Genomic DNA, 25,466 nt, shown 5'->3' with positions numbered 1-25,466 from the left:
TATAATATGTCTAGGTGAGCGTCCATCTTAACATTGTGTCATTAATGCAATATTTCTGCTTAATTTGTATAGGTTCTGTTTTCCAATTTGGCAGCAGCACCACAAATTTCAACTTCACAAACAATAATCCGTCAGGAGTGTTCACATTTGGTGCAAATCCCAGCACGCCAGCAGCCTCAGCCCAACCCTCAGGTTCAGGGGGCTTTCAATTCAGCCAGTCTCCAGCATCATTTACAGTGGGGTAAGAGATGATCCTATTTCATTGAGATTTTACATTGGTAAAGGGGTGTGTGTGTTTCTAAAAGTAAATCAGGCAGTAATATAGTTTGGGTAATAGTAAAAACTACTATGATACTGTAGTTTTAGGGACTGTATTACAATCTGAGAGAAAAGCAGCAAGTTATAGGCCAGGAAGAGCAGAAGACGTTTGCTTGTAACAACTGCATTTTCCTCACTGCCCCCCCACCCCCCATTTTGTTACTGGTCATGTTAAGTGGTTATGAGTTCTCTCTTTGTTCTGAGCATCCTGTCACATGTTGTGTTTTTCCACAGGTCAAATGGGAAAAATATGTTCTCTTCTTCCGGAACTTCAGTTTCTGGTCGCAAGATAAAGACTGCTGTCAGACGCAGGAAATAAAGGTCACGAAGGTGTTATACCCAACAGTTTTATCAACAGCTGGTGCCTGCTTTCAGATACTGGACTGTACTACATGCTGGGCTTATCTGAAGTCAGATCTGTCTAAGGACTTCTTTAATTTTGGAATTGTCCTCTTTTTTTCTTTACGGAAATCCCATATCCCATTCTCTTTTGAAAATAATAGCTAGACTGTTGACTGACTGATTCTTCAGCAGAAACATTTTATGATCCAGCACATTATTCACTGATTGGCATAGTCTGGCTGTACCCAGGAATAGAGCCTGCACGGTGAATGGCTTTGTATAGATCCTGTCTGCACTGCTATGTGCGTTGATAAAGCGTTAATGGAACGCATTGAAATTGTAATTATATCTTGGGAACCCTGTATAGATAGATTAGAGGACTTTGAAATGAATGATTTCTATGCGGAGTTTGTGGTGGCATATGTGTGAAGTGAGTTGGATGTATTGTGCACAGAAAAACTCTGATAGAGAAAGCCTGATTAAAGAATGGTCCATACTAAGGACTTGTTAGATCTAGTTCATTCTCCATTTAATAAGTATATACTATTTCTATATTTTCATTCTACCGACTGTCTTGCCTTTTTCATTATTTTATTATGAAACTTCTGTAAATACAATATTGTTTCTGTACTTTTGGCATAACATAAATCTGTGAACTTGAAATTTTAATTTTGTGTTAGACATATTTTTGTTGTTTGTTTAGTCTTGTCTCAGATTTTATTATGTAAATCCCATTATTCAAAGTTGCCTAAATCCATTTGGAAATCTTTAAAAAAAAATTGGGGATTCTTAAAGTTGAATTTATTGGCTTTTCTGATCCAGTTTTGTTTGGACCAAAAACCAGTATTGTACAAAGTATTAAGCATATATTTTTATATTTACTGAAATGGACTGTGGTGACTTTGGATAATAAGGAAAAGTTTAATATTAAAGCCATGTTTATTACAGTATAATTAACATGTTAAACCATGGGATAAATGCCATCAATAAAACTTTATGAAGCACGTTTCTTTAACAGTTCTCATAGTGAAGGCACACAGTATTAATGGGAAGGGTTGATTAGAAATCCCAAAGGGTATAATCGAACAAAGCCCTAGAGTTAACAGATCCCCTGCTTTCTGCTTGCTGCTGTCTTTAGTATGTACGTAATAGCACCTTTAAGCGTTGAAAATAAACATACAACCCTTTTTGTTTGTACTTCTAGCCTCCCTGTTAGTTACCTAGACAATGTTTATTGCTCACATTCTTGGAGGTAATATGCCTCGGGCATTCAAAAGTTCATAAAACTACATTGGGTCTTTTACTGTGTTACTTGTATGACTAGACTTTTTGCTCACTTAAAGATCCAGGAAAGAACTCTTGGGCCAGCACTTCATACTTTCATCTTTAATGTAACTAGGATTTATTGTTAGTTTGTGCTTAATTTGCCACACTTCAGTTTGGTTGAGTTTATATGGATAATTTCTAATGCTTTGTCCTCACGAAAAGATGTTTTCCTTACTAAGATAGCTTAGACCATGATCACATACTGATTTTTGAGGTTAGAGTTTGTTGTTTTTCTGATATTCTCTTTAATAGTATTTATCTGACAACGTAAGCCTGTTTGGAGTCTGCTGGTGAATACTGAGAGGTTAATTAGGTTGTCTGACCTGAGGCCAGTTCTTAGCCATTATCTAGGTCCAAATAATTGTGGCTTAATAGGGAATACTCCTTTTCTCTAAAATGTGTGGGAAATAATTGTGCTTTTAGTATTTCCCACCATTCCCCCTTTTTAAAAGCAGGTTACTAAAGTCACACTGGTTTGTATGAAACTTGGAGATCTTTGGGTTTTCCATAGTCTGTAACTGTTCAGCTCTTAATACTTGATTCTTGGGCTGTATGTAGCTTTCCAGTTGTGGTGGCAGCTCCATCTCTGGGCTTGTCCCTCCTCTAGTCCAGCAGTGGTAAATTCTTGATTGGATTGGCTGGGATTGAACAGACACTACATTTGATGTAGTCCAAAGACCAAGAAGTGATTTAACAAATTTTATAAAAGGTGACATCTTTAATGAAAACTGTTTGCTATAGTGACACTGAAAAATGAAGATGGTGAAGATCTTATAGATAGCAACTATATGACCAATTTAGTAATAACCCTCATGACTCTTAACATGGGCCTGTGTGTCGTGCACACGCCCCCAACCCCTTTGTTTGCTCCAAAATCCATTGTAGTCCCTAAATAACTTGGCTTAGGAATAGTAAAGAAACACTTTGACCAGGCCGCATTACATAAAGTTTGTACACACACCCTTTTGTAGCCCAGGCTGGCATTAAAAGCCTCCTGAGTTCTGGGTTTACAGCTAACACCATCAAGTAACTGACTTTCCTGAGAAAAGGCAAGTCCACATGGACTGGTATATAAAAGCTTTTCCTATTAAGGCTGAGTTTAGATCTGGTCATCTGATTGTTGTAATGGCTACAGGCTTTAAGTAGCTACCATTGATTTTAACCTGAAGCCAAGCTTATGGTGACTTGTCCTTTTTCTTTCTTCTTTCTTTTTTTTTTTTTTTTGGTTTTTCGAGACAGGGTTTCTCTGTGGCTTTGGAGGCTGTCCTGGAACTAGCTCTTGTAGACCAGGCTGGTCTCGAACTCAGAGATCCACCTGCCTCTGCCTCCCGAGTGCTGGGATTAAAGGCGTGTGCCACCAACCCCGGCTGTACTTCTTAAAATAAATTTTTCATCGGTGTTTAGATAGTGCAGGGTCTTGAATATTTGTGGCAAGTGTTAGATCAGTGAACCACAGCCCTATTAGTTCAATATCCTGCTGTTGCTGTTTTCTTAGTAAAACTTGTCAAAGAAATAGGCAAACACAGACGGCACTGTTGACATATTTATTGAGACGAAAAATACAAACTAATGACATACAAATATTAAAAATAGAATGCTGAGTTTTATTTATAGGTGGGTCATTAGATACTGTTTATAGGGCAAGCCCCCCACTATAGTGAACTACAAAGAAATCTGCACATAACGGCTGAAATAAGGAACTTCACCCAGGCACGAATAACAACTGATCTTTGGTTACATAAATGGAGGACTGCAAGAAGCTGAAAGTACTGGTCAGAAGTTTAGGAATACTGTTAATTTAGGTATTGTCCTCAAAGGAACAATGAGAAACTTTAATTGCCCCATCCTCCAAGTAGCAAATGCAAAATTTTAACTCCTTTCCTTTGCCAGAAACAGGTGTGTAAGTGAAACATTCAAATCATTGATGTGAACAAGTTCTTGTAAAGTTAAAATGTTTTATGATCCTTTGAAGAATCATTTTTGAGTCGTGGACAAAGTGGCCATCAACTAGGATGCCTTCTTGGAGACGAGAAGGTAAGTGCCATGTAGGGAGAATTAAGCCAGCGCTAGAGGAGGAGTTGGGCGATGCTTTAGAATACTGTCAAGTGGCATGTGTTTATGGTCACAGAGAAGCTCATAAAGTAAGGCTTGCCATTGCACTGTTACCCGAACATCCTACTCCAAGATACAGCCATACCAGAACACTTTCAGTGATGGATAATGAGACCATCTGACTGCCTAAGCCTCTTCCCAGTTGTTTGGACTGAATGGTAATACAGCAACAAGACTCCAGTCCCTAAGGTGGTTTCAGCTTAAGGTACGCATGCTCATTAAAGATTATTTTCATTTCTCACTTCGGTTTGCTGTTTTATAGGTATAGGATATAGCTTCAGAATGAGACACAGGAAATCAGTATTTCTATAATTGAATACACTCATGTTCTGTGAAGGAGGCTCCATTTTTACAAGAAAAAATGTGGCAGGTTCCCTTTTCTCCTTTTTATTTCAACTCTTGAGATTTCTTTCCCTAAGTGCTGAACTTACAACAGATTGAGGTTTTATTGTAGAGGCAAAGCAATACTTTTACAGCCTGTATGGCACAACTTGAATCCACAGCTGGAACTAAATAACTTGTTCATAGCAAATTGCAGTATTTAAACTATAACAAATTAACTGCTTGCTTATTTTACTGTATAAAAAATACCCTCTGTGAGAACTACAATAATCTGAGTAGGAAACAATAATCAAATACTCCAGAGCTGCTGGGTGAAGCACATTTCAACGTGATGTCCCTTATCAGTGGCAAAAGTAGTGTCCACACCAGTTTCCTGATTCGTAGTGTAAGTTTGAAGAGCCATGAGTTCTTGCCAGGGCCACACGTGCTCTACACACTGCTCTTGACAAGTAATAGGCCTTCTGTGAAGTTGGATTTAAGAATTATTTTGAAAAACCATGGTTTATGAACTCCTACAATAAGTTATTAGATTCTTAAAGTGTCTATAGACATTGCATTTTCAGTTTTAAATGTCAAGAAAAGCTCACTGAAAGTTGATACAGTAATAACACATGGCTTATTCTTGCTACTTAAAACCCAGGAACAAAGACTGATCTCTTGTGCAATACAATTTAGTGTTTCTTGGGAAGATTATATACAAGAATGAGTAAGTTTAAACTATAAACGATACGGGTACATTTCGGTACAGTTAGCTGACTGGGATACAACAAAAGCACACAGACCTAACAATGTTGCACCGACAGCGCAAAGTACAACGGATCATACACAAAAGTTTTTTTTAACATTTTCGTCCAAAATGAGCTTAAAGAAGCCAGAATAATGTACAGAGATGATACTTTGCTTTGCTTTAGAGAGAACAAGTCAGCATGGAAAACGGCTAGTATTTCACAGACTCCTCTCTAAATACTAATACCTTGATGTTTTGACATTCATGGAACTGTATAGAATATAGTGCCTTAGTTTGCTTGTACAGAAATTGAATCTACAGGTACATTCAGAACACTGGAGAGCACACTGGGAATGTTCGAATGTTTCCCCCACATATTTAGAGTTGGAATTTAGGGCACATAAAGCCTAAGCTGAATTTACATCGAAAATTCACATCCCCATCCCCACCCCCCACAGAAGGCAATGACTAACTTACCTTTTTTTTTTTAAGTATCAATGATATGACTCAATACATTTTTATCATCATCATGAAAATTCTTGCCTCCAAATACTTAATAAAAAGCTATAACATTCCACCACCATTGCAGTGAATTCTAGAACATCCAGGAAGTGTGAGGTGAGGAGACTGCTAGGCCTTCCTCACTAGCCCTTTTCTCCAACACCTGCCATGGAGCCAGTGGGTTGTTGAGTTGAAGCTTTCTCAATGCCCACACAAAGCAACTTCCATAAGAAGAGCTGTGGGAGTTATGTATATAGGTGTTTATAAAACACAACTGGACATTTTTCAATCACTCTAGGATAAGCCAGAATAAAATGGGAGAATTTAAAGCCGAAAATGCCTCCAGAAAATTTTGGTTATCTTAAATGTGAAAGTATGCGTTTGTCTATATTGATCGAAACCATCTGCTTTGTTCTACAAATATTTAACACTTGAATTTAATAGGTTTTCCTTTTGGAAAAGTTCCTTGACATTTAAGTATGGTCAACACTTTCAGAATAGTCCCCTGTGTCACACCATAGTGACTGCTCTAATTTTTAAATCATCAATTAATGTAACCTAGAGATACTGATGGCCTTGATACATAATTTAGTCTTGTCATTATTATTCCAAAGAGTGGAATTCAGGGCTCTGGGGCATCATCTGACCCCATTTCTTTTTACCACAATGGTTCCTGCCACAATGTCATAGGCTGTTCGATTGTGCTGAAAAAACAGCAGTGTGATGAAAGCAGGGAAAAAAGAAGCAATAGAAAAATTCTTGATCAAAGCTCGTATGGTGGACCTAAAGGAAGCAAGCAGAAGTAGCAAGTCAGGTTCTATCAGTCACTGCTGACTAGGAATCTTGTTGATGTTTATAACCTTCAGAGCACAGTACAAAATTTTTCCAACAAAAATAGTCAAACTACCTACTTTACTAAAGAAAACTACATAGACTAGAACTTTGCCATGCATGGTAATAAACATCTGAGAACATCAACGAGGAGACAGCACAGTTTTTCTTTCTTTCTTTCTTTTTTCCAGAAGAAAAGAACACCTTCCCTTTGCTTACCTCTTCCATAGTCACATTTTCCCATGGGTTTCTAGAATCTTCTGAACTGGGTATGCTTACTGCACTCCTACTTTCTATTTTATCTGAAATACAATCTGTTCTTTTATCCATTTTCTCCTGTATGGGCTCCAGTAATTAAAAGAAGTCTTAAAAAGCTTTCAACAATAGTTCAAAATTGATAACAATGTTAGTTTCTTTCTGTCAGTGGCTAGATGTGCAGACTCTGAATCCAAACTGGTTGGTGCCACATTTTTTTTTCTAATTACTAATTGTGCTTCATGACTTCGTATGTGAGATCAAAATGCTCTGTTAAATTACTAAAATGCCTGGTATCTGAGAAGTACTCAATAAACACTAGCCATTATTAACTCATTAAAAGTAGCCAGAGCTGGGTCGTTCCAGTATTCGAAGGAAGAGGCAGGCTTCTGAGTTTGAGGCCAGCCTGTTCTACAGAGCAAGTTCCAGGACAGGCAGAGCTACACTAACTCTCCGGAAAAAAAAAAAACCAAATAAGTAGCCAAAATTAAAACACAAAGCTGTAACTCAATGTGCATATGCCAGCAAAATCCAGCTTGCTTCTGGAGCCTGTTTGTATATCCCTCAATCATTCCTGCAGCATTTGCAGCCAAATTTTGTTTGGTTCAGTTGATCACAGCTCACTCACTTCCCCAACTTCCATCACCACTGCACCCTCACTGAAGCTGCATGCCAAAGACCGTCAGTGAAGAGTACAGGCATTATGGCTCTAGAGCTAAGAGCTGGAGTCAGGATAGGGTTGTGGTGGGTAGTTCACAGAGCCAAAGAATAAAGCTAGGCACAGAGCACTGAGAACACCCAAGTATCTTCCTGTCACGACACATTTCATAAAATCATTTTGAGCATGAATGCCAAAGGCAATGAGACATAAAAAGCTCCCTGTAAGTCCATATGACTGTATAGAACCTGTAACCAGGAATACTGAATACAATCCTGTGTTACTTATAAGGGACTTATTCTGAGGAATGTATGAATGATCCTGAGAATGCAAAAATCAGTGTACTTTCACAAATTTAAGACACTTTGTTTTTTGTTTTAAGATTTATTTATTTATTTATTATGTATGGAGTGTTCTGTCTGCATGTATCACTGCAGGTCAGAAGAGGGCACCTGATCTCATTACGGATGGCTGTGAGCCACCAAGTGGTTGCTGGGAATTGAACTCAGGACCTCTGGAAGACCAGCTAATGTTCTTAACCACTGAGCAATCTCTCCAGCCTTAAGACACTTTAAAGTCAGCATGAAGCAGCATCTTAGTCACTGATGTACAGCGGACTGATATCATTATACAGTAGAAGGTGACTTTACATGATTTTTGTAAGTAGATTAAGATAAGCAAAGGACTTACGTTGTGATGCTAACATTTGAGGAAGGAATCACTAAAACCCGACTTGGAGCAATTAGTACCGATGTATCACATGTCACAACTCGAAGCCCTAGCAGGAACTTTCCTGGAGTAGCTCCCCCCGCTCCCCAAATGCAAATTATCTAAGGAAAGAAGGACAGTTTAAAAATAATTTACTAAACCAATTTTAAAGATCTTTAAAACTTTTTTCTATTAAATCATCTCATTCTTCATAAAAATGTCATGTTGGAGGGCCACGTGTGATGATGCACACCTTTAGTCCTAGCACTTGGGAAGTAGAGGCAGGTGGGATCTCTGAGTTCAAAGTCAGGCTGGTATGTACATGGAGTTCAAGCCTGACAGGGTTACAAGGTGAGACCTTGCCTCAAAAACAAACTGGATGTGCCAATTGGATAGAATACTAGAAACCTAACCATTTACACTGGCTGGTAGTACATGTCTGCCATCCCAGAATTCCAGAGGCTGGGGAAAGTTAACTGGCAAGTTTGGGACCAAGCCAGGTTACATAATGAGACCCTGTCTTGGCAAACAAAACACTAAAGGCTTGGCCTAGGTGGCACAAGGCCTGTCATCCCAGCTACTGGGTAGGCTGAGATGCAAGAAGTCCAAGTGCATTCAGAATCTGCCCTCACAACACACTGAGACTCTTAAAAAGGAAAAGAGGCTTGGATATAGCTCAATGAATGTGGTTACCTAGCATGTGTGGGGCTCTGGGCTTGATCTCCAATACCCACCCCTCTCCAATTAACCACTAATGAATTTTTACAGTCATTTAATATGTTCAAAATCCAAAATTATCCTTTATGGGTTTTTTTTTGGCTCATTATATTTTATTAAGTTTTTTTCACAGGGAAAAATACATTATTTCTAAATAATGTAAGTATATTTTTGGACCCAAACCTACTTATGAATGTAATTTTATTTCTAAACCTGAGAAGCATAACAATTATTGTCTCCTTTCCAAAATTTAAGTTCTTTTTTTACTTGAAAATGTTAATTTTAAAAATTGTGAAAAAAAATACAAATGTGAAGAGATGTTTGAGAAATTCTCATTATTTCTTTCTCTTGGTAGATAATCTAAAATTATACCATTAAAGCAGTATTGCTTCAGTCAACAGCTTACCTCATAGAAACAAACTAACAACCTGTATATAAGTGCCACAATCATCATTTTCTGCAAGTCTTCCATTGATGTGTCTTCATCTATTTCTTCTATTATATAATGCATGGCAAACTTAGAGATGTCCCTGCACAAAAAGAAGAGTTTGCCATTATATGGAATTAGTTACCAGGTGAGTTTTTCCCTGATTAGTGTAAATCATCAGTTTCAAATGAAATTCTAAGCTGTTAGGTTCTCGACATCTAATTGCACAAAATATCCATGAGTTTATCCAATAAATAGCAATAAATAAATAAAAGCAAACGGTGTGGTTATGTTTGTGGGTGTGTCTTTAACTCAGTTGTAGAACAAGTAAGATGCCAGCCCTGAGGACATGATGGTGAATGGTTTGGTGAATCTGGAAGAGGGAACCTCAATTGAGAAAATGACTCCATCGGACTGGCCTGTAGCCAAGTATTTTCTTGATTACTGATTGATGTAGAAGGCCCCAGCACACTGTTGGTGGTACCACCCCTGGGCAGGCGGTCCTGGGTACTATACGAAAGTAGGGTAAGCAAACCAGTAGACAGCATTCCTCCATGGCTTCGGCTTCAGTTCCTGCCTTGAGTTCCTGCCCTGACTTCCCTCAACGGGACTACAAGCCATAAGATGAAATAAACCCTTTCTTTCAAAGTTGTTATCATGGTACTTATCACTGCAACAGAAGGCAGACTAGGACAGCAAGGGGATGCTAAATGTCTCAGCTTTCACTAAAGATTCTAACCTAGCAAGGAAAATAGAACAATAATGAACAGTAATAAACGGGGATGTCAATGTTGTCAGGAAATCAGAGCACCACGGAAAACAAACCAGTTACGCTGACTTTATGTGCAGACTTCTCTGAAATGAAACTTCCTACAACACAAAGACTGAAGAGAAGCCAGCTAGACCAAGAAGCAGTCTGGAGAAGACTGGCAGGCAGGAGAGCCTTGGAGGAAGTGATAGGGCTCCAATTTCTCTATGTGGAAACTGAGATTAAGACTGTGGGTATCTGTTAATCCATGCGATGAAATTCAGACTTGTCAAAACGAACTACAGCAGAGTGCTAAGGCTGGAGAGGTCAAGTTCTACAAATCATTTTCTGACCTCCAAATAAATGAAAATGTAAAAAAAAAACCCAAAACAAAGACTGTTGGCGGGGGTGGGTGGGACAGGAAGGAATCAGAGTAATACCTGACAAGGGCCCTAGGGTTTAACTGTTAGATTTTTGTTTAAATTAGAAATAAAAAAGAGGAGGAGTGCAAGATGAGACATATTAACCAGATTATTATAGGACCAGCAGAGTAAAGAGACAAGAGAGAAGAGGAACATGGTTAATGGTTGACTGGTTGAGAGAGAGAGAGAGAGAGAGAGAGAGAGAGAGAGAGAGAGAGAGAGAGAGAGAGTAAATGGGCAGGGATCTATCTTTTAAAGGGGTCCTCTGCACCTGAGTGCAGACTTAGTTCCCATGGAACTCTGGGCTGACCAGGGTACTGCCTGTTCTGCCAGGAACAGGGGCAGGCCAGCATAATGCCTGAACCTTTCAATAACAATAGTGTATCTTGACTTACTTGCCTCGCCTCCCCCACCCCTCCACTTCTGGCCTTAACATCTCATAAACTCAATTAGTATCTACCTTATGGTACTAAGGTTAACAAAAAACAGTGTTGCATATAGAAAATGCCAAGTAAATGATAACAGCCATTATCCTAACACTTTTGAGTTTCTGAAGTAAATGCCACACTTGGCAGTACAGTGGAATTTGCTCAACTTTAAGGAACCCCACTGAAATACCACTAATTGATTACAAAGAGTTCACCTACTACAGGATCTTTGTGCTTTGGAAAGAAATATATTTGTGTGTGTGTGTGTGTGTGTGTGTGTGTGTTGTGTGTACAAATATATGCCGTGTGTGCAGAAAAGGGGGTTAGATCCCTGGAGCAGGAGTTACAGTTGTTATGAGCTGTCTGACATGGGAACTTCACTTGGAACCTCTGGACAAGCAGTGGACACTCAAACACTGAACAGCCCCTCTTTGTGCTTTCATGTTAGAAACTTAATAGGCCAATAAGAAGGAAACCAATAAATTCCCAGACAAAGAGAATGGTTAATAGAAACAAGCCAGCTCTGGAGGTTCCTTTTACCTATTAAATTTTTTGAGGTAGGATCTAATTATAGCTCTGGCTGGCCTTGAACTCAGAGATCTGCCTGCCTCTGCCTCCTGTGTGGTGGAGTTAAAAGGTGTGTGCCACCAAAGCCTGGATCTTTTTTCTATTTTCAAAGGAGAATTTCCCACAGATTTTAGAGAACATATTGTTTCTTAAACTAACAAGGGGCCTGTGGTGACAGGTCAGTGAGTAAAATGCTTCTACAAACATCAGGACCTGAGTGTGTCCCTAGAACCCTTCTAAAAGCCAAGATACCATGTACCTATGTAACATTTTGGGAGAGGGGGTGGATAGAGGCAGGTGGATCCTGGGGACTTGATGGCTGCCAATCTATCTGAAATGGCAAGCCCCTGGTTAAGTGAGAGAGATCCTACCTCAAAAAAACAGTAGAGAGTAGAAGACACCCAAAGTGGGCCTCCTGGCTTCCACAAGTACATAAACACACATCTTTTTTAAACGTTTAAAAATGAAACATAAACAAAAAACAAACCAAAGAAACAAATACATCTGTTAGCAGATTTCATGGAGAAATCCTAGCCCTGGGCACCTATTACCCAGAGTCAGTCACGGGCATGAGCAGATTTTACAAAACAAGATCTCTAGGTAGCAGCTCCAGACTTTTCTGTGATCATCATTAACTTACTTTATTCCACTGAGATGCATGATGCTCAAGACAATGGTCGCTTTTATAAAGAATAGAATAAAGAAATCCACCATCTCTGCCATAAATCTGTGCGCCAAGGATGGAATGATATACTCTCTGCCTGTAAATTAGGGGGGAAAGGAAAATGAATCACTAACAGACTTAAGAACACAAGCCAGATAATGGGGCAAAGTAAAGCCAAGGTCCAATTTAATTTAAAAAATCTCATAGCCTTGCAGTAGCCAATGGCAACGATTCCATCAAGAGAACATGTTACTGAAATATCTAATGAGCTGGACATGGTGAACCATACCAGTAATCCTAGCACTCTGGACCCAGAGGCCGCAGAATGGCTGCAAGTTTTGCTAGAGTAAGAATCTAGTTACTACACAGAATCAAACAATCGATGATACTCAAGATCAATAAATAAGCTAGGGCCTCGTCGAAGCTCATTACTGGATTTGTATTCACGTCAATCTCCTTTCAGTTCCACTGTCCTTACACAGCCCAGGTCCGGGTGATTTCTAGTATTCTAGTCTCGCTCCTCCAACAGTGGGTTTGCCACCCTGAGTTTAGCTTGGGATCTCTTTCCTGAGCATGGAGATCACCGAGAGGACGGTTTGATAAGCTTGGTCTCTACACACGGGAAGGATGAGTGCCATCAGTAAGGGAATCTACTGGTAGTGCTAGGTCTAAGGGAAGAACAATTGGCATTGCCTCACAGTACACTTTTGGAATTTAAGGCCTGGGCAAACCATAGCTGATGTGTGTGGAAACCGTCAGTGGTAGCAGCGGCCTCAGTTACACATCTCAGGAGCGAGCATACTTGCCCAGTGGTCATTCCTTCAAGAGACCCCTCGGCCAAGGCATGGAAGATCCTGTGGGCCGACAGAATTCTCACTGCGAGTTCGAGGCTAACCTGGCTACATAGTGAGTGAAGGGTGAAAAATCCTTCTAAAAGAATAGCAGCAGCACAAGTAGCAGTAACTTTAAGGAACCGTGAGCCGCCAGTAAACACTAACACGCGGGGAGTGGAGGCAGGCGGATTCGGGGGTTAGAGGTCAACAAGGGCCGGATGAATCCCGGTCTAAACCTTCCAACGACTAGAAGCCCTCTCCCCCGCCCCTCCTACATCTCACTCACCCACCCACCCACCCAAGCCCGGTTCTCACCCGCCTGTCGTCCGCCGTCGCTCGCCGGCCGTGCAGGGGCGGCAGAGCCTACCACCCTGGTCACCGGGGCCGCCCGGCCCGACGGCTGCACCTGCGGGGCCCGGGGCGTCAGGCCCGTGGCGACGGCGGTCGGGGTGGCCCCGGCGGTGGCCGTGGCCGGCCCGGGCCCGGGTCCTGGCGCGGGTGGGGGCCCCGCGGCGCTCAGGAAGTAGAAGGGGTTGTAGTAGGCGAGCTGCTGCTGCTGCTGCTGCTGCTGCTGCTGCTGCTGCTGCTGCTGCTGCTGCTGCGGAGGTGGCGGCGGCGGCGGCGGCGGCGGGGGCGGCGCGGCGGGGCTGCGGGCTGCGGGGCGGCGGGCGGCGGGCCGCAGTAGGCGGGGAGGGCGGCCAGGCCGCTGTGCCAGGTGAGGTAGCCGCAGTAGGACTGCCAGAGCCACTCGTGCACCTGCCGCGAGTACTCGCGCGCGCTCAGCCGCCCCGGCCCGTCCGACGCCTCGCAGCCCCCCGGCTCCTGCGGCCCCGCCGCCGCCGCCGCCCCGCCGCCCTCCCGGCGCTTCCGGAGCTCTCGGCGGCTCCGGCTGCGGCTGCGGCTGCGGCTGCGGCTGCGGCTGCGGCTCCGGCTCCGGGACGGCCGGGGCGACGGTCGCGAGGGCCGGGGGCTCCGGGGCGGCTGAGCCAGGCCCGGAAGGGACCGGCTCGTGGTCTCCGCCGCCGCCGTCCTGTCCCGGAGGCCGGCTTCGGGCCTCCTCGGGCCCCTCAGCCATCGTCGCCTCGAAGGCACCCTCGGCGCTGCCTGTCACTGCGCCGTCGCTCTCCCGCGGCGGCCCCTCCCCAACCTCTCGGTAGCCACCACAGCAGCGGCGGGCGTCAACAATCCGCCACCGGAAGCGGAAACCCCTCCCCTCCGGCGCGTTTGCGGGGGCGAGCCGGGTGGGTGGTGGGACCGCCGCGTGTGTTGGTTCCTGGTTATGCAACGCCCTTTGGGCTTCGCTGTCGTATGTTTTAATCCTAAACTGTGACACATTCGTTAACATACCGCATCGCGAGACGACATAACGTGCGCGATACTGCACACACGCAGGCTACGCTACGTCTGTGAGGCATTCGACATCACTCATTCATGCCTCTTGAGAATTCCATCACCAAGGCCCCTACAGAAAGAAGATCCTGTGGGGTTAGGACAGGGTTGTCCGTCTGGGAACTGCATCCCAGTTACCAGAATTTCCAAGAGTGCTCAGACACCTCCGAGCACAGCGTCTGTTTCTTGCTTAGCACCTTAGTCCTAGTATGATTTCGTCTTCTTTTCCTCCATATGCAACATCTCATGTACTTATATCTTAATACTACACTTTGCTGTGTTAAATTTATAAGCCTGTTAGGGGTAGCAGTGATTTTGTATCCCCAGGGCCATACTAGCAATCAACAAGAGCCAAATATGTGAGAATATTCAATGATGATTGTGCTGTAATGTCAACTCGATACAGGTTAGAGGCACTTGAGAGGAAGGAGCCCCAACTGAGAAAATGCCTCTGTAAGACTGGGCTGTAGGCAAGCCTGTAGAGCATTATCTTACTTAGTAATTGATGTGGAGGTGTACAGCCCATCGTGGGTGGTGCCACCCCCAGTCTGGTGGTCCTGGGTTCTATAAGAAGGCAGGCATGGAAAGCAAGCCAATAAGCAGCACCTTTCCATGGGATTTTCATCAGCCCCACGCCTCCAGGTTATTTCTCTTTTGAGTTCCTGTCCTGACTTCTTGCAGTGATGGAGTACAATGTGGAATTGTAAGCCAAATAACCCTTTGCTCCTCCCCAACTTGCTTGTGGTCACTGTAGGGAAAAAGGGCCAGCCAAGGAAGCACACTTTGGCTGTACAACCAGAGCCAAAGAAATACATTTTGGCCCTAGAATCAGAGACAGTAAAAAAAATATGCCCTGGCCTTGAAATCAGAGCCCAAAGGCTAAAAAGGGCCAGCGGGAAAACACACACACACACACACACACACACACACACACACACACACACACACACTTACTTTTTGGCCCTGAAACCAGAGCCAAATCTGCTCCTGACGAACTAAGCAGAAAACCAACCAATCTCTGAACACAAGATCTAGCCAATCTTAGCTTAGGGACTGAAATCTGACCAATTCCCACGCTAGAAATCTTCTCCTGGTAAAACACTCCTAAGATAAGAAGCCCTATATAAATCCTGTGCCTGTTCAGTTTGTTGCTGTCTTCTTCAACCCTGGCAGAGGCAGCCACTCCCCTGGATTCCTCCCTCCCGATAAATCTCTTGAATGAGGTTTGGGTGGTGACCTAGGGAAGCAGAGTTGTTACACTCTGGGGAGCAGAACTGTAACACCTTTCACTGGGGAAGCCCTCCCCTACCTGAGCAGAGTTGTTACACTGGGGAAGCCTTTCTCTGGAGCTGGGGAAACTCTCTTCTGTCCTAGCAGAGTGGTTACACTGGGGAAGCCATTCCCTGGAGCAGGGCTGTAAGCTGCTATGCTTACTGTGACCTGCCGTATTCTCTGGCTGAGTGCCAGAATACTTTTCCATCCGAGCTGTAACTCTTACTTATAGTCATGGTGTTTCATCACAGCAATAGTAACTCTAACTAGGAAAATGATGCCCGGAATCAACTCTGGGAGACTGAATAGGCATAACTTTTGCCCTTAAGAAACTAGTAATCTGCTTCAAGGAAAAGTCTTCCATGAAACATTTGAAAACCTATTTCAGACTGTTAGCATTTAGGCATTTGTGCTGACCTGCCTTTGGAGTTCTGACAGGATATGCCCTCAGCTGCAGCCACTAAGAGCACCACCTGTGCCTATTCACTATGTTCTCTTTTAAAAGGGCCCTGCCCACCTCCCATCTCTCTCTCTCTCTCTGTCTGTTTCCCCACCTCTCTTTCCTCTCTCCTGCTGTTTCTGTCCCCAGAGGCTGGCCTCCCCACCCCCTTCCCCGAACCTTTTATGATTCCTTTCCCCTAATTAAAAAAAAAACCCTCCACTTGAACTCTGTTGTATAGCATCTTTCATTTGTGTGCTGCTTTTTAAAATTACAACAAAGACCATCACTCTCAGCAGGGAAACTCAGCTCAATATCACCAGCTGTGTGACCTGAGGCACTCCCCTCAGAGCCTCAGAGGGCTTCACTTGAGTATAGGCCTGATTCTTAAACTATACTGCAAGAAAAGAATTTCATAATAGTCAGAGTGTAACAAAGTTAGTTTATTTATGGGAAACAAGTGTGGCTACTAAGAGATGAAGGCACCTGATAGCTTCTGCAGCAGCTAGCTGTGTGCGTGATTTGGAGAGTTTGTCATTACTTTGTTAAAGGATGTGTCTGTGGTCATATATTACTTATGACTTAATAAAGTTTGCCTGAGGGTTCAGAATGTAAAGCTAGCCACAAGTCATAGAGCCAGGCAGTGGTGATATACACCTTTAATTCCAGCAGCCATATCAGCTAGCTAGCCATAGAGCCAGGCAGTGGTAGCACACACCTTTAAACTCAGGACTCAAGAGACAGGCAGATGGATCTCTGTTAGTTCAAGGTCACACTGAGCTACATGAAATTGGTCCAGGCCCAAAGAGAAACAGCTCACACAAAGGTCATCTCAGCACTTGAGATCACAGGCCTTTAATCCCAGCACTTGAGGTATATAAGATAGGAGAAGATACTCAATCTGGAGCTTTTTGGTCTCCAGCCATGTTTGAGAATTAGTCTCCAGCCACTTTGAGGACAGCATAGTAGTTTGGGGTTGCAGTCTGAGGTTTAGTGGAGAGCATCACACTCTGAGGATTCATGGAGACAGGGTCATCCATTTTGGTCTGAGGTAGAGGTGAGAGCTAGTGGCCGGCTGCTTTGCTTATCTGATCTTCAGCTTGAAGCTTGACCCCAAAAGCGATCTCTGGGTTTTCATTTTTCATGTTACATGTGCTCTATAAGGCTGAGAGAAAAATGTGTGGTTATATTGTTTTTCTTATGGAAAGATGCTTTATATATAGATGAAAATTTAAGATGGTGTATGAGTGTACTAGCAGGCTTACATATGAGAAAGAAACATGATTAAGACAAGATCATGGATCCTTCCAGGCCCGATAGTTCAGGCATGTACTCCCAGCTACCCAAAAGCCTGTGATAGGAAATCACAAATTCAAAGCTGGCCTGGACAACTTAGAGTCTGTCTGTCTGTCTCCCTCCTCCCTCTCTCTGTGATACATACTCACAAAGATAGAAAGGAAGGAAAGGAAAGGAAAGATTAAGGACACAGTTCAGTGATTGATACTTGCCTATAATGTGTAATATGTGTGGCCCTAGTTGACCTTCCAGAAAAAAAGAGGTTAAATTGCTTCCTTTTTTACCCTGAGTATAGTTTGCTAGCTAATAATATTAGTTTTATGGAGCTAATATAATTTTATGGATAAGGAAGTCCCCAGACATCTAGGTCAAAACTCTTGACTCTGTCAGCAAGAGACATGGCAGTTCAGGTAGGGGGCAGAGGGATGGGCTTTCTTCCTTTCATATATTCCACTAACTTTATCTTTCCATCTGCCCCAAGACTGTATACGAAGGCCCATTGAATCTACAGCTACAATGGCTTATGTCTCACAACTTGGCTTCAAAATCAATTTGGATGGAAGATTTTGTTGTTTTGATCCCAGAGATCAAATTCAGTGCCTCATGTATACTAGGCAAATTATTTGTGTTTTCCAATTGTGTTTATTTATTATAATTATTATTGCATATATTGATGTGTGTGTGTGTGTGTGTGTGTTTGTGTGTGTGTGTTTGTGTGTGTGTGTGTATGTGTGTGTGTAAGTGCACAAGCTATGGACACAACTTTGTGGAGTCTGTTTTTCTTAGGTGGCCACGCTGGGGCAGCAATTGCTTTTACCCACTGAACCATCTCTGCCAGCCTGATAGACAAATTCCTTCTCACTGAACTGTCTCTTCTACTAAGACATTTTAATGTCTAAATAAACAATCATTATGAGTTAGAGTGGGGAGGCAGAAAAAGCAGGAATGAAGAAAAAAGGTCTGGAATGAGGATAAAATATCATGATTATTGAGAATGTAGACTTTGTCTTGAATAGCCATGTTCCCATAGTATGTGACACAGTAAACACATTAAGAAAATAATGAAAGACAACAAAGAATAAAAACCCCACAGAAATGAAGTCACATGATCAGAGAAGAATTAGAAACAAACAAAAAAGATTATTTCAGAAAACCATTGCTTTAAACATTTTATGTAGTAATAATAACAGTAATAAATAGCAATTTTTTACTATAGATTTGTTGATTATGGGAATTTGAGGTGATTTACATTTGTGTCTTCATTCATAGCAGGCTTTCTGTTAACTCTAAAAAAACATGTCATGCTCATTATGTAGTCTGTTGCCTTGTGTAAAACAGACAGACAGGACTTCAGGCAACCAGTAGAGGGAGGAATTTCCCAAGCTAACCACTTTTCTCCAACCCTGAATTCAAAAGCTGAGAATCTTAAACAGGATTGACTCAATTCTGTTTTCTCTCTCCCCTCCCCTCCCCTTCCCTCCTCTCTTTCCCTTTCCCCTCTTTTGTTCGAAACAGGTTCTCATGTAGCCCAGGCAGGCCTTGAACTTGATATGTATTCAAGGATGACCTTTAGCTTCTGGTCCTTCTGCTTCTGTCTCCTGAGCACTGGGATTTGTGGTGTGTGTCACTGTGTCCAGTTTATGCAATTTCAAACCCAGCTCTTGTCTCTATTTTATTCTGACAGAATCCAAGGCTTGTTTGTGGGTTCCAGGTGATATACATACATTGCCCATGAAATTTGGTACAAGGCAAGACTATTATAGAGTAAGATTAGATTTTATTCTGAAGCATAAGATCTGGATAAAGGAAAAGCATGTTTATTTATTTATTTATTTATTTATTTATTTATTTATTTATTAGATCAATTAGGAACAAGCTTGCTTCATATGTCAATCCCTTCTCCCTCTCCCTCCCCTCCCCCTTAACCCTCCCTGGGGAATGGAGGGGGGATGGGGTAAGGGGGTAGGGGCTCCCAAAAGTCCACCACATCATCCTGGGCAAGGCTTAGGTCCTCCGCCATGTGTCCAGGCCAAGAAAAGCATGGTTTTACATAATAAGAATGGCGCCATAATCAGATGAATGGGAGAGGATACATGAAGAAAATGACTATCATATTATCACATAAGGGGAGAGAGAGAGAGAGAGAGAGAGAGAGAGAGAGAGAGAGAGAGAGAGAGAGAGAGAGAGAGAGAGAGACAGAGAGACAGAGAGACAGAGAGACAGAGAGACAGAGAGACAGAGACAGGCAGAGAGAGAGAGAGAGAGAGAGAGAGAGAGAGAGAGAGAGAGAGAAATACAGAGAGACAGAGACAGACAGACCTTGGAAGCCCTGGTGACATGGTAGAAAGTATTAGGTTGTGCAAGAGGATCAAGGCAGCTGAGTATGACTTGGACCTGGTTAGCAACAGAAAACTTGAAAGCTTTGATGGGGGCTGGATGTGGCTCAGCCAAAGAATACTTGCGCAGCGTGCAGAAGACACTGGGTTCCATCCCCAACATGATGGGGGAGCGGTCATGAAGGGCATCCATTTATAAAATAAAAGGGTTGGTTCCGATGAGTACAGAAAGCATGGATCTGCACCTGTTCTTTCCTTCAGTCCCACTGGAAGCTAGCCACAGGAAAGAGCGCAGAGTTCTGGATCTCAGAGACCAGGTCCAGCCATCGTCCTGTGCTCACTCAAATCTTTCCCTTGGAATTTCACCCTTGGCAGTGGCTCCACCTCTCTTGAATGTCTTCCCAGTTTCCCTCTGAGGTGGAGCCCACTAGCCTGAAGGCCCCTCTCCCCTGCCTGGCTATGGTTGTTATGCTCATTTCTTTATTTTTGCTGTCCTGAGATGGAACCTAGGGTTTCATGCATGATCAGCAAATGCTCTGCAACTGAACTATATTTCCTCATAAAGATATTTAGTTTTCATTTTAACGTGTGTGTGTGTGTGTGTGTGTGTGTGTGTGTGTGTGTGTGTGTGTACATACATGGACACTGGTGTCTGTAGAGGTCAGAAAAAGGCATCAGATTCCATGAAGCTAGAGTCACAGGCAGTTGTGAGATGCCAGAGTGAATTCTGAGAACCAGACTCCAGTGCTCCTCAAGGGCAGACTGATGCCCTTAGCCTCAGAGCCTTCTCGGAGCAGGTTTTCCTTCTTACAAGGCCTTACCATGATCGCAATAAGAAGTATCATTGCCTAGAGCAGTGGTTCTCAGCCTGTGGATTATGACCCCTTTGAGGTCACAATGAACTTTCACAGGTGTCACCTATGACCATCAGAAAACAGAGACGTTATATTATGATTCATAACAATAGCAAAATTACAATTATAAAATGGTAATAAAAATAATCTTATGGTTGGGGTCACCACAACATGAGGAACTGTATTAAAGGGTCAAAGCATTAGGAAGACTGAGAACCACTGGCCTAAAGGATCTGGAGTTGTGCCTATCAACTTAAACCTCTCAGTCACCCATCATGTCACCCACCAAATTCTTGCTCTCTTCTTGGCCTGCCTTGCTCTTGCAGTCAAAAGAATGAAAACAAAACAAAACAAAACAAAACAGAATAAATAAAAGGCCCAGAGACAGATAATGGAGTTCAAGCTTCAAGCTGAAGATCAGAGACACAAAGCAGTCAAGCAAGTAGATCTTACTTCTACCCAGCTGAAATGGCAATCTTGTCTCCATGAGTCCTCAAAGGCAAAAAGCTCTTAATTCTTGTCTCCTCCACCTTTTATTCTTTCTCCACCCAGCCATATCCTGATGGGGAAAGTACTTCTATGTATGTTTATCTTATTATTAATTGTTATCTATTGATTATTAATAATCAATTAATTATCTATTGATTATTAAGCAATCAATAGCTTAATAAAGTTCTGCTTGGCCAATGAAACGGCAAGTTAGGCAGGACTAAGGAGTCAAAGAGGATTCTGGGAAATGTAGTAGAGAAGTGGTGATCCAGGCAGGAAGTGAGATAGCAAGGAGACTCATTTAAAGAAGGAGAAACAGGAAGCATCTCTCTTTTCCCCTCCGGTCCTGCTCCAGCAGCACAATGTGATCCACCGGCAAGGAGGGACGCCAATAAGGCATCTGATAAGTCTTATAAAATATATAGATTTATGATGATAGTTAAGACTGAACTAACAGATGAGAAGTCCTAGTCATTGGCCAAGCAGCTTTGAACCTAATACAAGTTTCTGTGTATTCATTTGGGCCTAACTCGGGCGCACACGTGGTGGTGGGGCTCAGGCGGCTTTTGGCAGAAAGATTTATCGTAACAATATCCTCTTGTCTCCACCTCCCTAGTGCAGGGATTAAAGGCGTGTGATCCCAGGTGCCCAGATCACCCTTGAGTGAGCTGTTTCTTTCAGGACTGGACCAATTTTGTGTAGCCAGTATAGCCTTGAACTAACAGAGATCTGTCTACCTCTTAACCCTGAGCCCTGGGATTAAAGGTGTGTGCCTGGCTTCTATGACTAACTAGTATGGCTGCTTTGCAATATTGATCTCCAGTGGCTTTAATAAATCATTAACAATATATCACTACACAAAACTCCCACAATTATTTTAATCTCTTTGTGGGCTTTATTGGTATAGTATTCAGTGTTGTCTAAATTTAATAAGTGGCTGACTTTATTTTAACTACCTTTTTTCATTCAACAGGCTACCTCGGATCAGTTTTTTTGTTTGTTTGTTTTTCAAGACAGCATTTCTATGTGGCTTTGGAGGCTGTCCTGGAACTAGCTCTTGTAGACCAGGCTGGTCTCAAACTCACAGAGATCCGTATGCCTCTGCCTCCTGAGTGCTGGGATTAAAGGCGTGTGCCACCACAGCTGGGCCCCAGATCAATTTTAAGCCATTGAGGTTTTGTGTACCAGACTGGAAAGCTAAAGAAGCACCCAGTTTTGGCGAGATTTGGAGAAAGGGTTCATTTGTTTTGAAGAAGCTAAATTGCACAACTTTAAAAACCAAAAAAAGATAACTTGCCAAGACTGAGCAAAATTCAAAATGACCAAGCTCTGTCTCTCAGTAACCCCCTTTAGGAATCTACCATGTAACAGAACATCAGCAAACCAAGTGCATTCCTGCAGTGTTGTTTATAAGAGCAAAGCGAAGAAACATCCTTGAGATTGCCATCAAAAATCCGGAGTAGCAAGAGGAAGGACAAAATGGTTTGTCAATAACTAGCTCTCTGAAAGTAACACAGACAAGCTGTCATTGTTAATTAAGAAGAAAAGAAGACATTACAAGTGTAGGACATTAAGATTGAGGAAGAATATATATTTTACATACAAAACATTTTTTGTTTGTTTTGAGATAGAGCCTCATGAAACTCAGGCTGGCCTCGAACTTGCTAGGTAGCCGAAGACGACCTCAAACTCCTGATCCTTCTGTCTCCTCTTTCCATGTACCGGGATTACAGGTGTGTTCTACCAGATCCAGCTGGAGATACTAACTGACAACGGATGTTTGATTAATTTTAAAATGTGTTTCATAAGATATTGGAAAGAGTCTATTTACTAACTGGCACTTTGTACTTGAAAAAAATACTGTAGGGGAAGCTGTAGCCACGCCTACTTAGGGGCTGGTTACAGGTGTGCCTGACCACGCTTGCGAGGGCGTGGTCAGGGTAACATAGAGTGTTTTCGTTTTCACTTTGGTACATGCGGGACAGACTGCTGCCATGCCGGCTGGCTAGGTCGCTCTGTAAGTAAGGCTTTTCCCTATTAAATACCCTTATATTTCTACCTGACTCCGTATTGGTAATTTCCCACTATAAAATACCACACTGTTTCTTACCTCTAATCTATTTTTAATTTAAAGCTTGCCACATGCAGAGAATGGTAGCCAATTCCTTTAATCCCAGCACTTGGGAGGCAGAGGCAGGTGGGCTTCTGTGAGTTAGAGGCCAGCCTGGTCTACAGAGGAAGTTACAGGACAGCCAGGGCTACACAGTGAGTGAGACCTTGTCTATTTCTTATAACAGACTTGAAGCATAAGGAAAACCTGCTTATCTCTGTCTCCCACGGGGTCAGCCCAAGGAAAACAGCTCCTTCCACACTCTTCACTACCTTCAAACATAAGGTAACATTTGCTTTAACTTTTGCTTCACTGAAAGAAAATTTACTGCAGTGCTGGGGATGGAACCCAGATCTTCACTCATGCTGGGCACACACACTCTGCCCAGGTCTTCACTCATGCTGGGCACACACACTGTCACACTGATTCATCCCCTCAGCCCTGATTTTTTGATTAATGTTTATTCACTTACTTGTCCCATAAACCTCAATCATGTTTGTTTGCTTTCCCTAACTTTTGGGCTAGAATGATTATCATTCTATAATCTCATGTAGAAGGAGTTTTCATTGCTATTTGATGGGAATTGCAGTTATATCGCATGACATGGGTAAAAGGATTTACATAGATTACTAAGATCCCAAATCAATATACTTGACTATCCTGAATGAACCTAACCAGATCAGATGAAATCTTTAAAAGAGAGTTTAATGCATTTGCCATAAATTATGTTTTACTGTATGTTTATGATTTTGTGACTCTTGCCTTCTTATTATTTGCTCTAACTATCTCTTTGCTCATTTTTTGTTTAATTTTGAGACAGAGTTTCTCCATTATATAGGTCTGGTTGTCCTGGAACTCATTACATAGACCAAGATGGCCTCAAACTCATAGAGATCTACCTACCTCTACCTGCTGGGTGGTAGGGCTAAAGGCATGTGCCACTACACAGAGCTCTTTCTCTTTGCTCATTCTTTTAACATTGAGATACTTTGTGTTAAGTTTTGGTTTTTTGAAAGAGGGTCTCATGTAGCTCCAGTTGGCCTTCAGCTCACTGTGTAGCTGAGGTGGTTTGAACTCCTGACCTTCCTGCCTCCATTTCTAGAGCTCTAGAAATGTCTATGGTTCACTCCTGCCCAGCTGATACTTTGTTTTAACTGAGGCACTGAAAAACAAAATATGTGCATTTTTTACCTTAAAAAATTCTAGTATAGTTTATCATGTTTACACTTAGTGTTACATCATAGGTTTTATTTTTCATCTTGTTCTATGACTTAGGTGGTCTATTGCATTTTTATACTTTGATATATATTTTAAATTTCATCTTTCAAAAGGTGCAAAAGATCACATGCTGAAATTAATCAGACCCAAAGACTACACAAATCTAACTATACAGTTAGAAGAGCCAATCAAAAGGGAAGCTGTAGAGCTTCACAGTGGAATTTTTTAAAATGATACCTTAATGTTTCCAGTATTTCCCCTTTTTGTGTTTTTGAGATTGCAATATAATTATAACATGTCTCCTTTCCTTATTCACCCTCCAAACCTTCCCATATACACACCTCCCCACCCTCCTTCAAATTCATGGCCTCTTTTTCATTTATTATTGTTGTATGCATATATGTATATACTTATGTCTCTAGACAACCTGCACAGTCTGCATAATGTTGCTTGTATGCGTGTTCTCAGAGCTGGCTGTTTGGTACTGGACAACTGATTGATGTGCTCTTCTCTGGGGAAGGCCACCTCTCCTTTTCCCATCTTTCCTCACTTACCTGTAATTCCTTTGTATGGTTTAGGCCTGGTGAGCATTTCTCTATCCATTGGTGCCATTCTTGGTCTCAGAGAACATCACAGAAGAAGGGATGGAATGATCATAAGAGCCAGAGGATCAGGGGATTTCATTGTGAAGCTGTGTCTTTTAGTAACATCAGAAGCTACACCCATCAAGTCTCACTAATGTAACTGCACATTGGATTTTATATTTTCACTGTTGAATATAATTTCTATGTAATCTGCCACCATCAAAACAAAAAAAAATCTGTGAGTTAGAGCTGGAGAAAAAAAATTGGCTTTATATCCTCTTTCATAAGGATATGGAGGATATATATTGTTTGGTTTTATCTTTTAGAAAGTATGAATTTAAAATGTCTTTAGAATTTAAAAAATAATCATCTTCCTAAAACATTTTTTGGTTATGTATTTATTGTGTGATTGATATATGTTCATGTGTGTTCTCATGGATATAGGCACAGTGTGTGTCTTGCTTGTGGAGGAAGAGGTTGATATCTGTTGTCTTCTTAGATCACTCTCCATTTTATTTATTGAGGCAGGGTCACTTACTTAGCCTGGAGCTTA

General features: G+C 42.2%; 2 protein-coding genes across 2 annotated transcripts in view; one reads left to right on the top strand and one right to left on the bottom strand.

Moving 5' to 3' along the window:
- The window catches only part of Nup153 (nucleoporin 153), a 53,319-nt gene extending 51,462 nt beyond the window's left edge, over positions 1-1,857 (top strand). The window contains exons 21-22 of the mRNA XM_027410002.2: positions 73-241; positions 553-1,857. Coding sequence (XP_027265803.1) covers positions 73-241; positions 553-637 — 254 coding nt within the window. The 3' untranslated portion in view covers positions 638-1,857. The remainder of the gene's footprint in view (positions 1-72; positions 242-552) is intronic.
- A 1,659-nt stretch (positions 1,858-3,516) lies between these two features.
- Fam8a1 (family with sequence similarity 8 member A1) lies at positions 3,517-14,142 on the bottom strand. The gene is given in 8 exon segments (XM_035442950.1): positions 3,517-6,451; positions 8,103-8,242; positions 9,244-9,367; positions 12,070-12,190; positions 13,242-13,577; positions 13,580-13,826; positions 13,829-13,900; positions 13,903-14,142. Coding segments are annotated over 8 exon segments (1,284 nt in total). The 5' UTR covers positions 14,002-14,142; the 3' UTR covers positions 3,517-6,306.
- Positions 14,143-25,466: the final 11,324 nt, after the last annotated feature.

This window comes from Cricetulus griseus, chromosome 3 (assembly GCF_003668045.3).
Source record: "Cricetulus griseus strain 17A/GY chromosome 3, alternate assembly CriGri-PICRH-1.0, whole genome shotgun sequence".
NCBI classification, from domain to species: Eukaryota; Metazoa; Chordata; class Mammalia; order Rodentia; family Cricetidae; genus Cricetulus; species Cricetulus griseus.
This window is presented reverse-complemented; position numbering and strand designations above follow the sequence as displayed.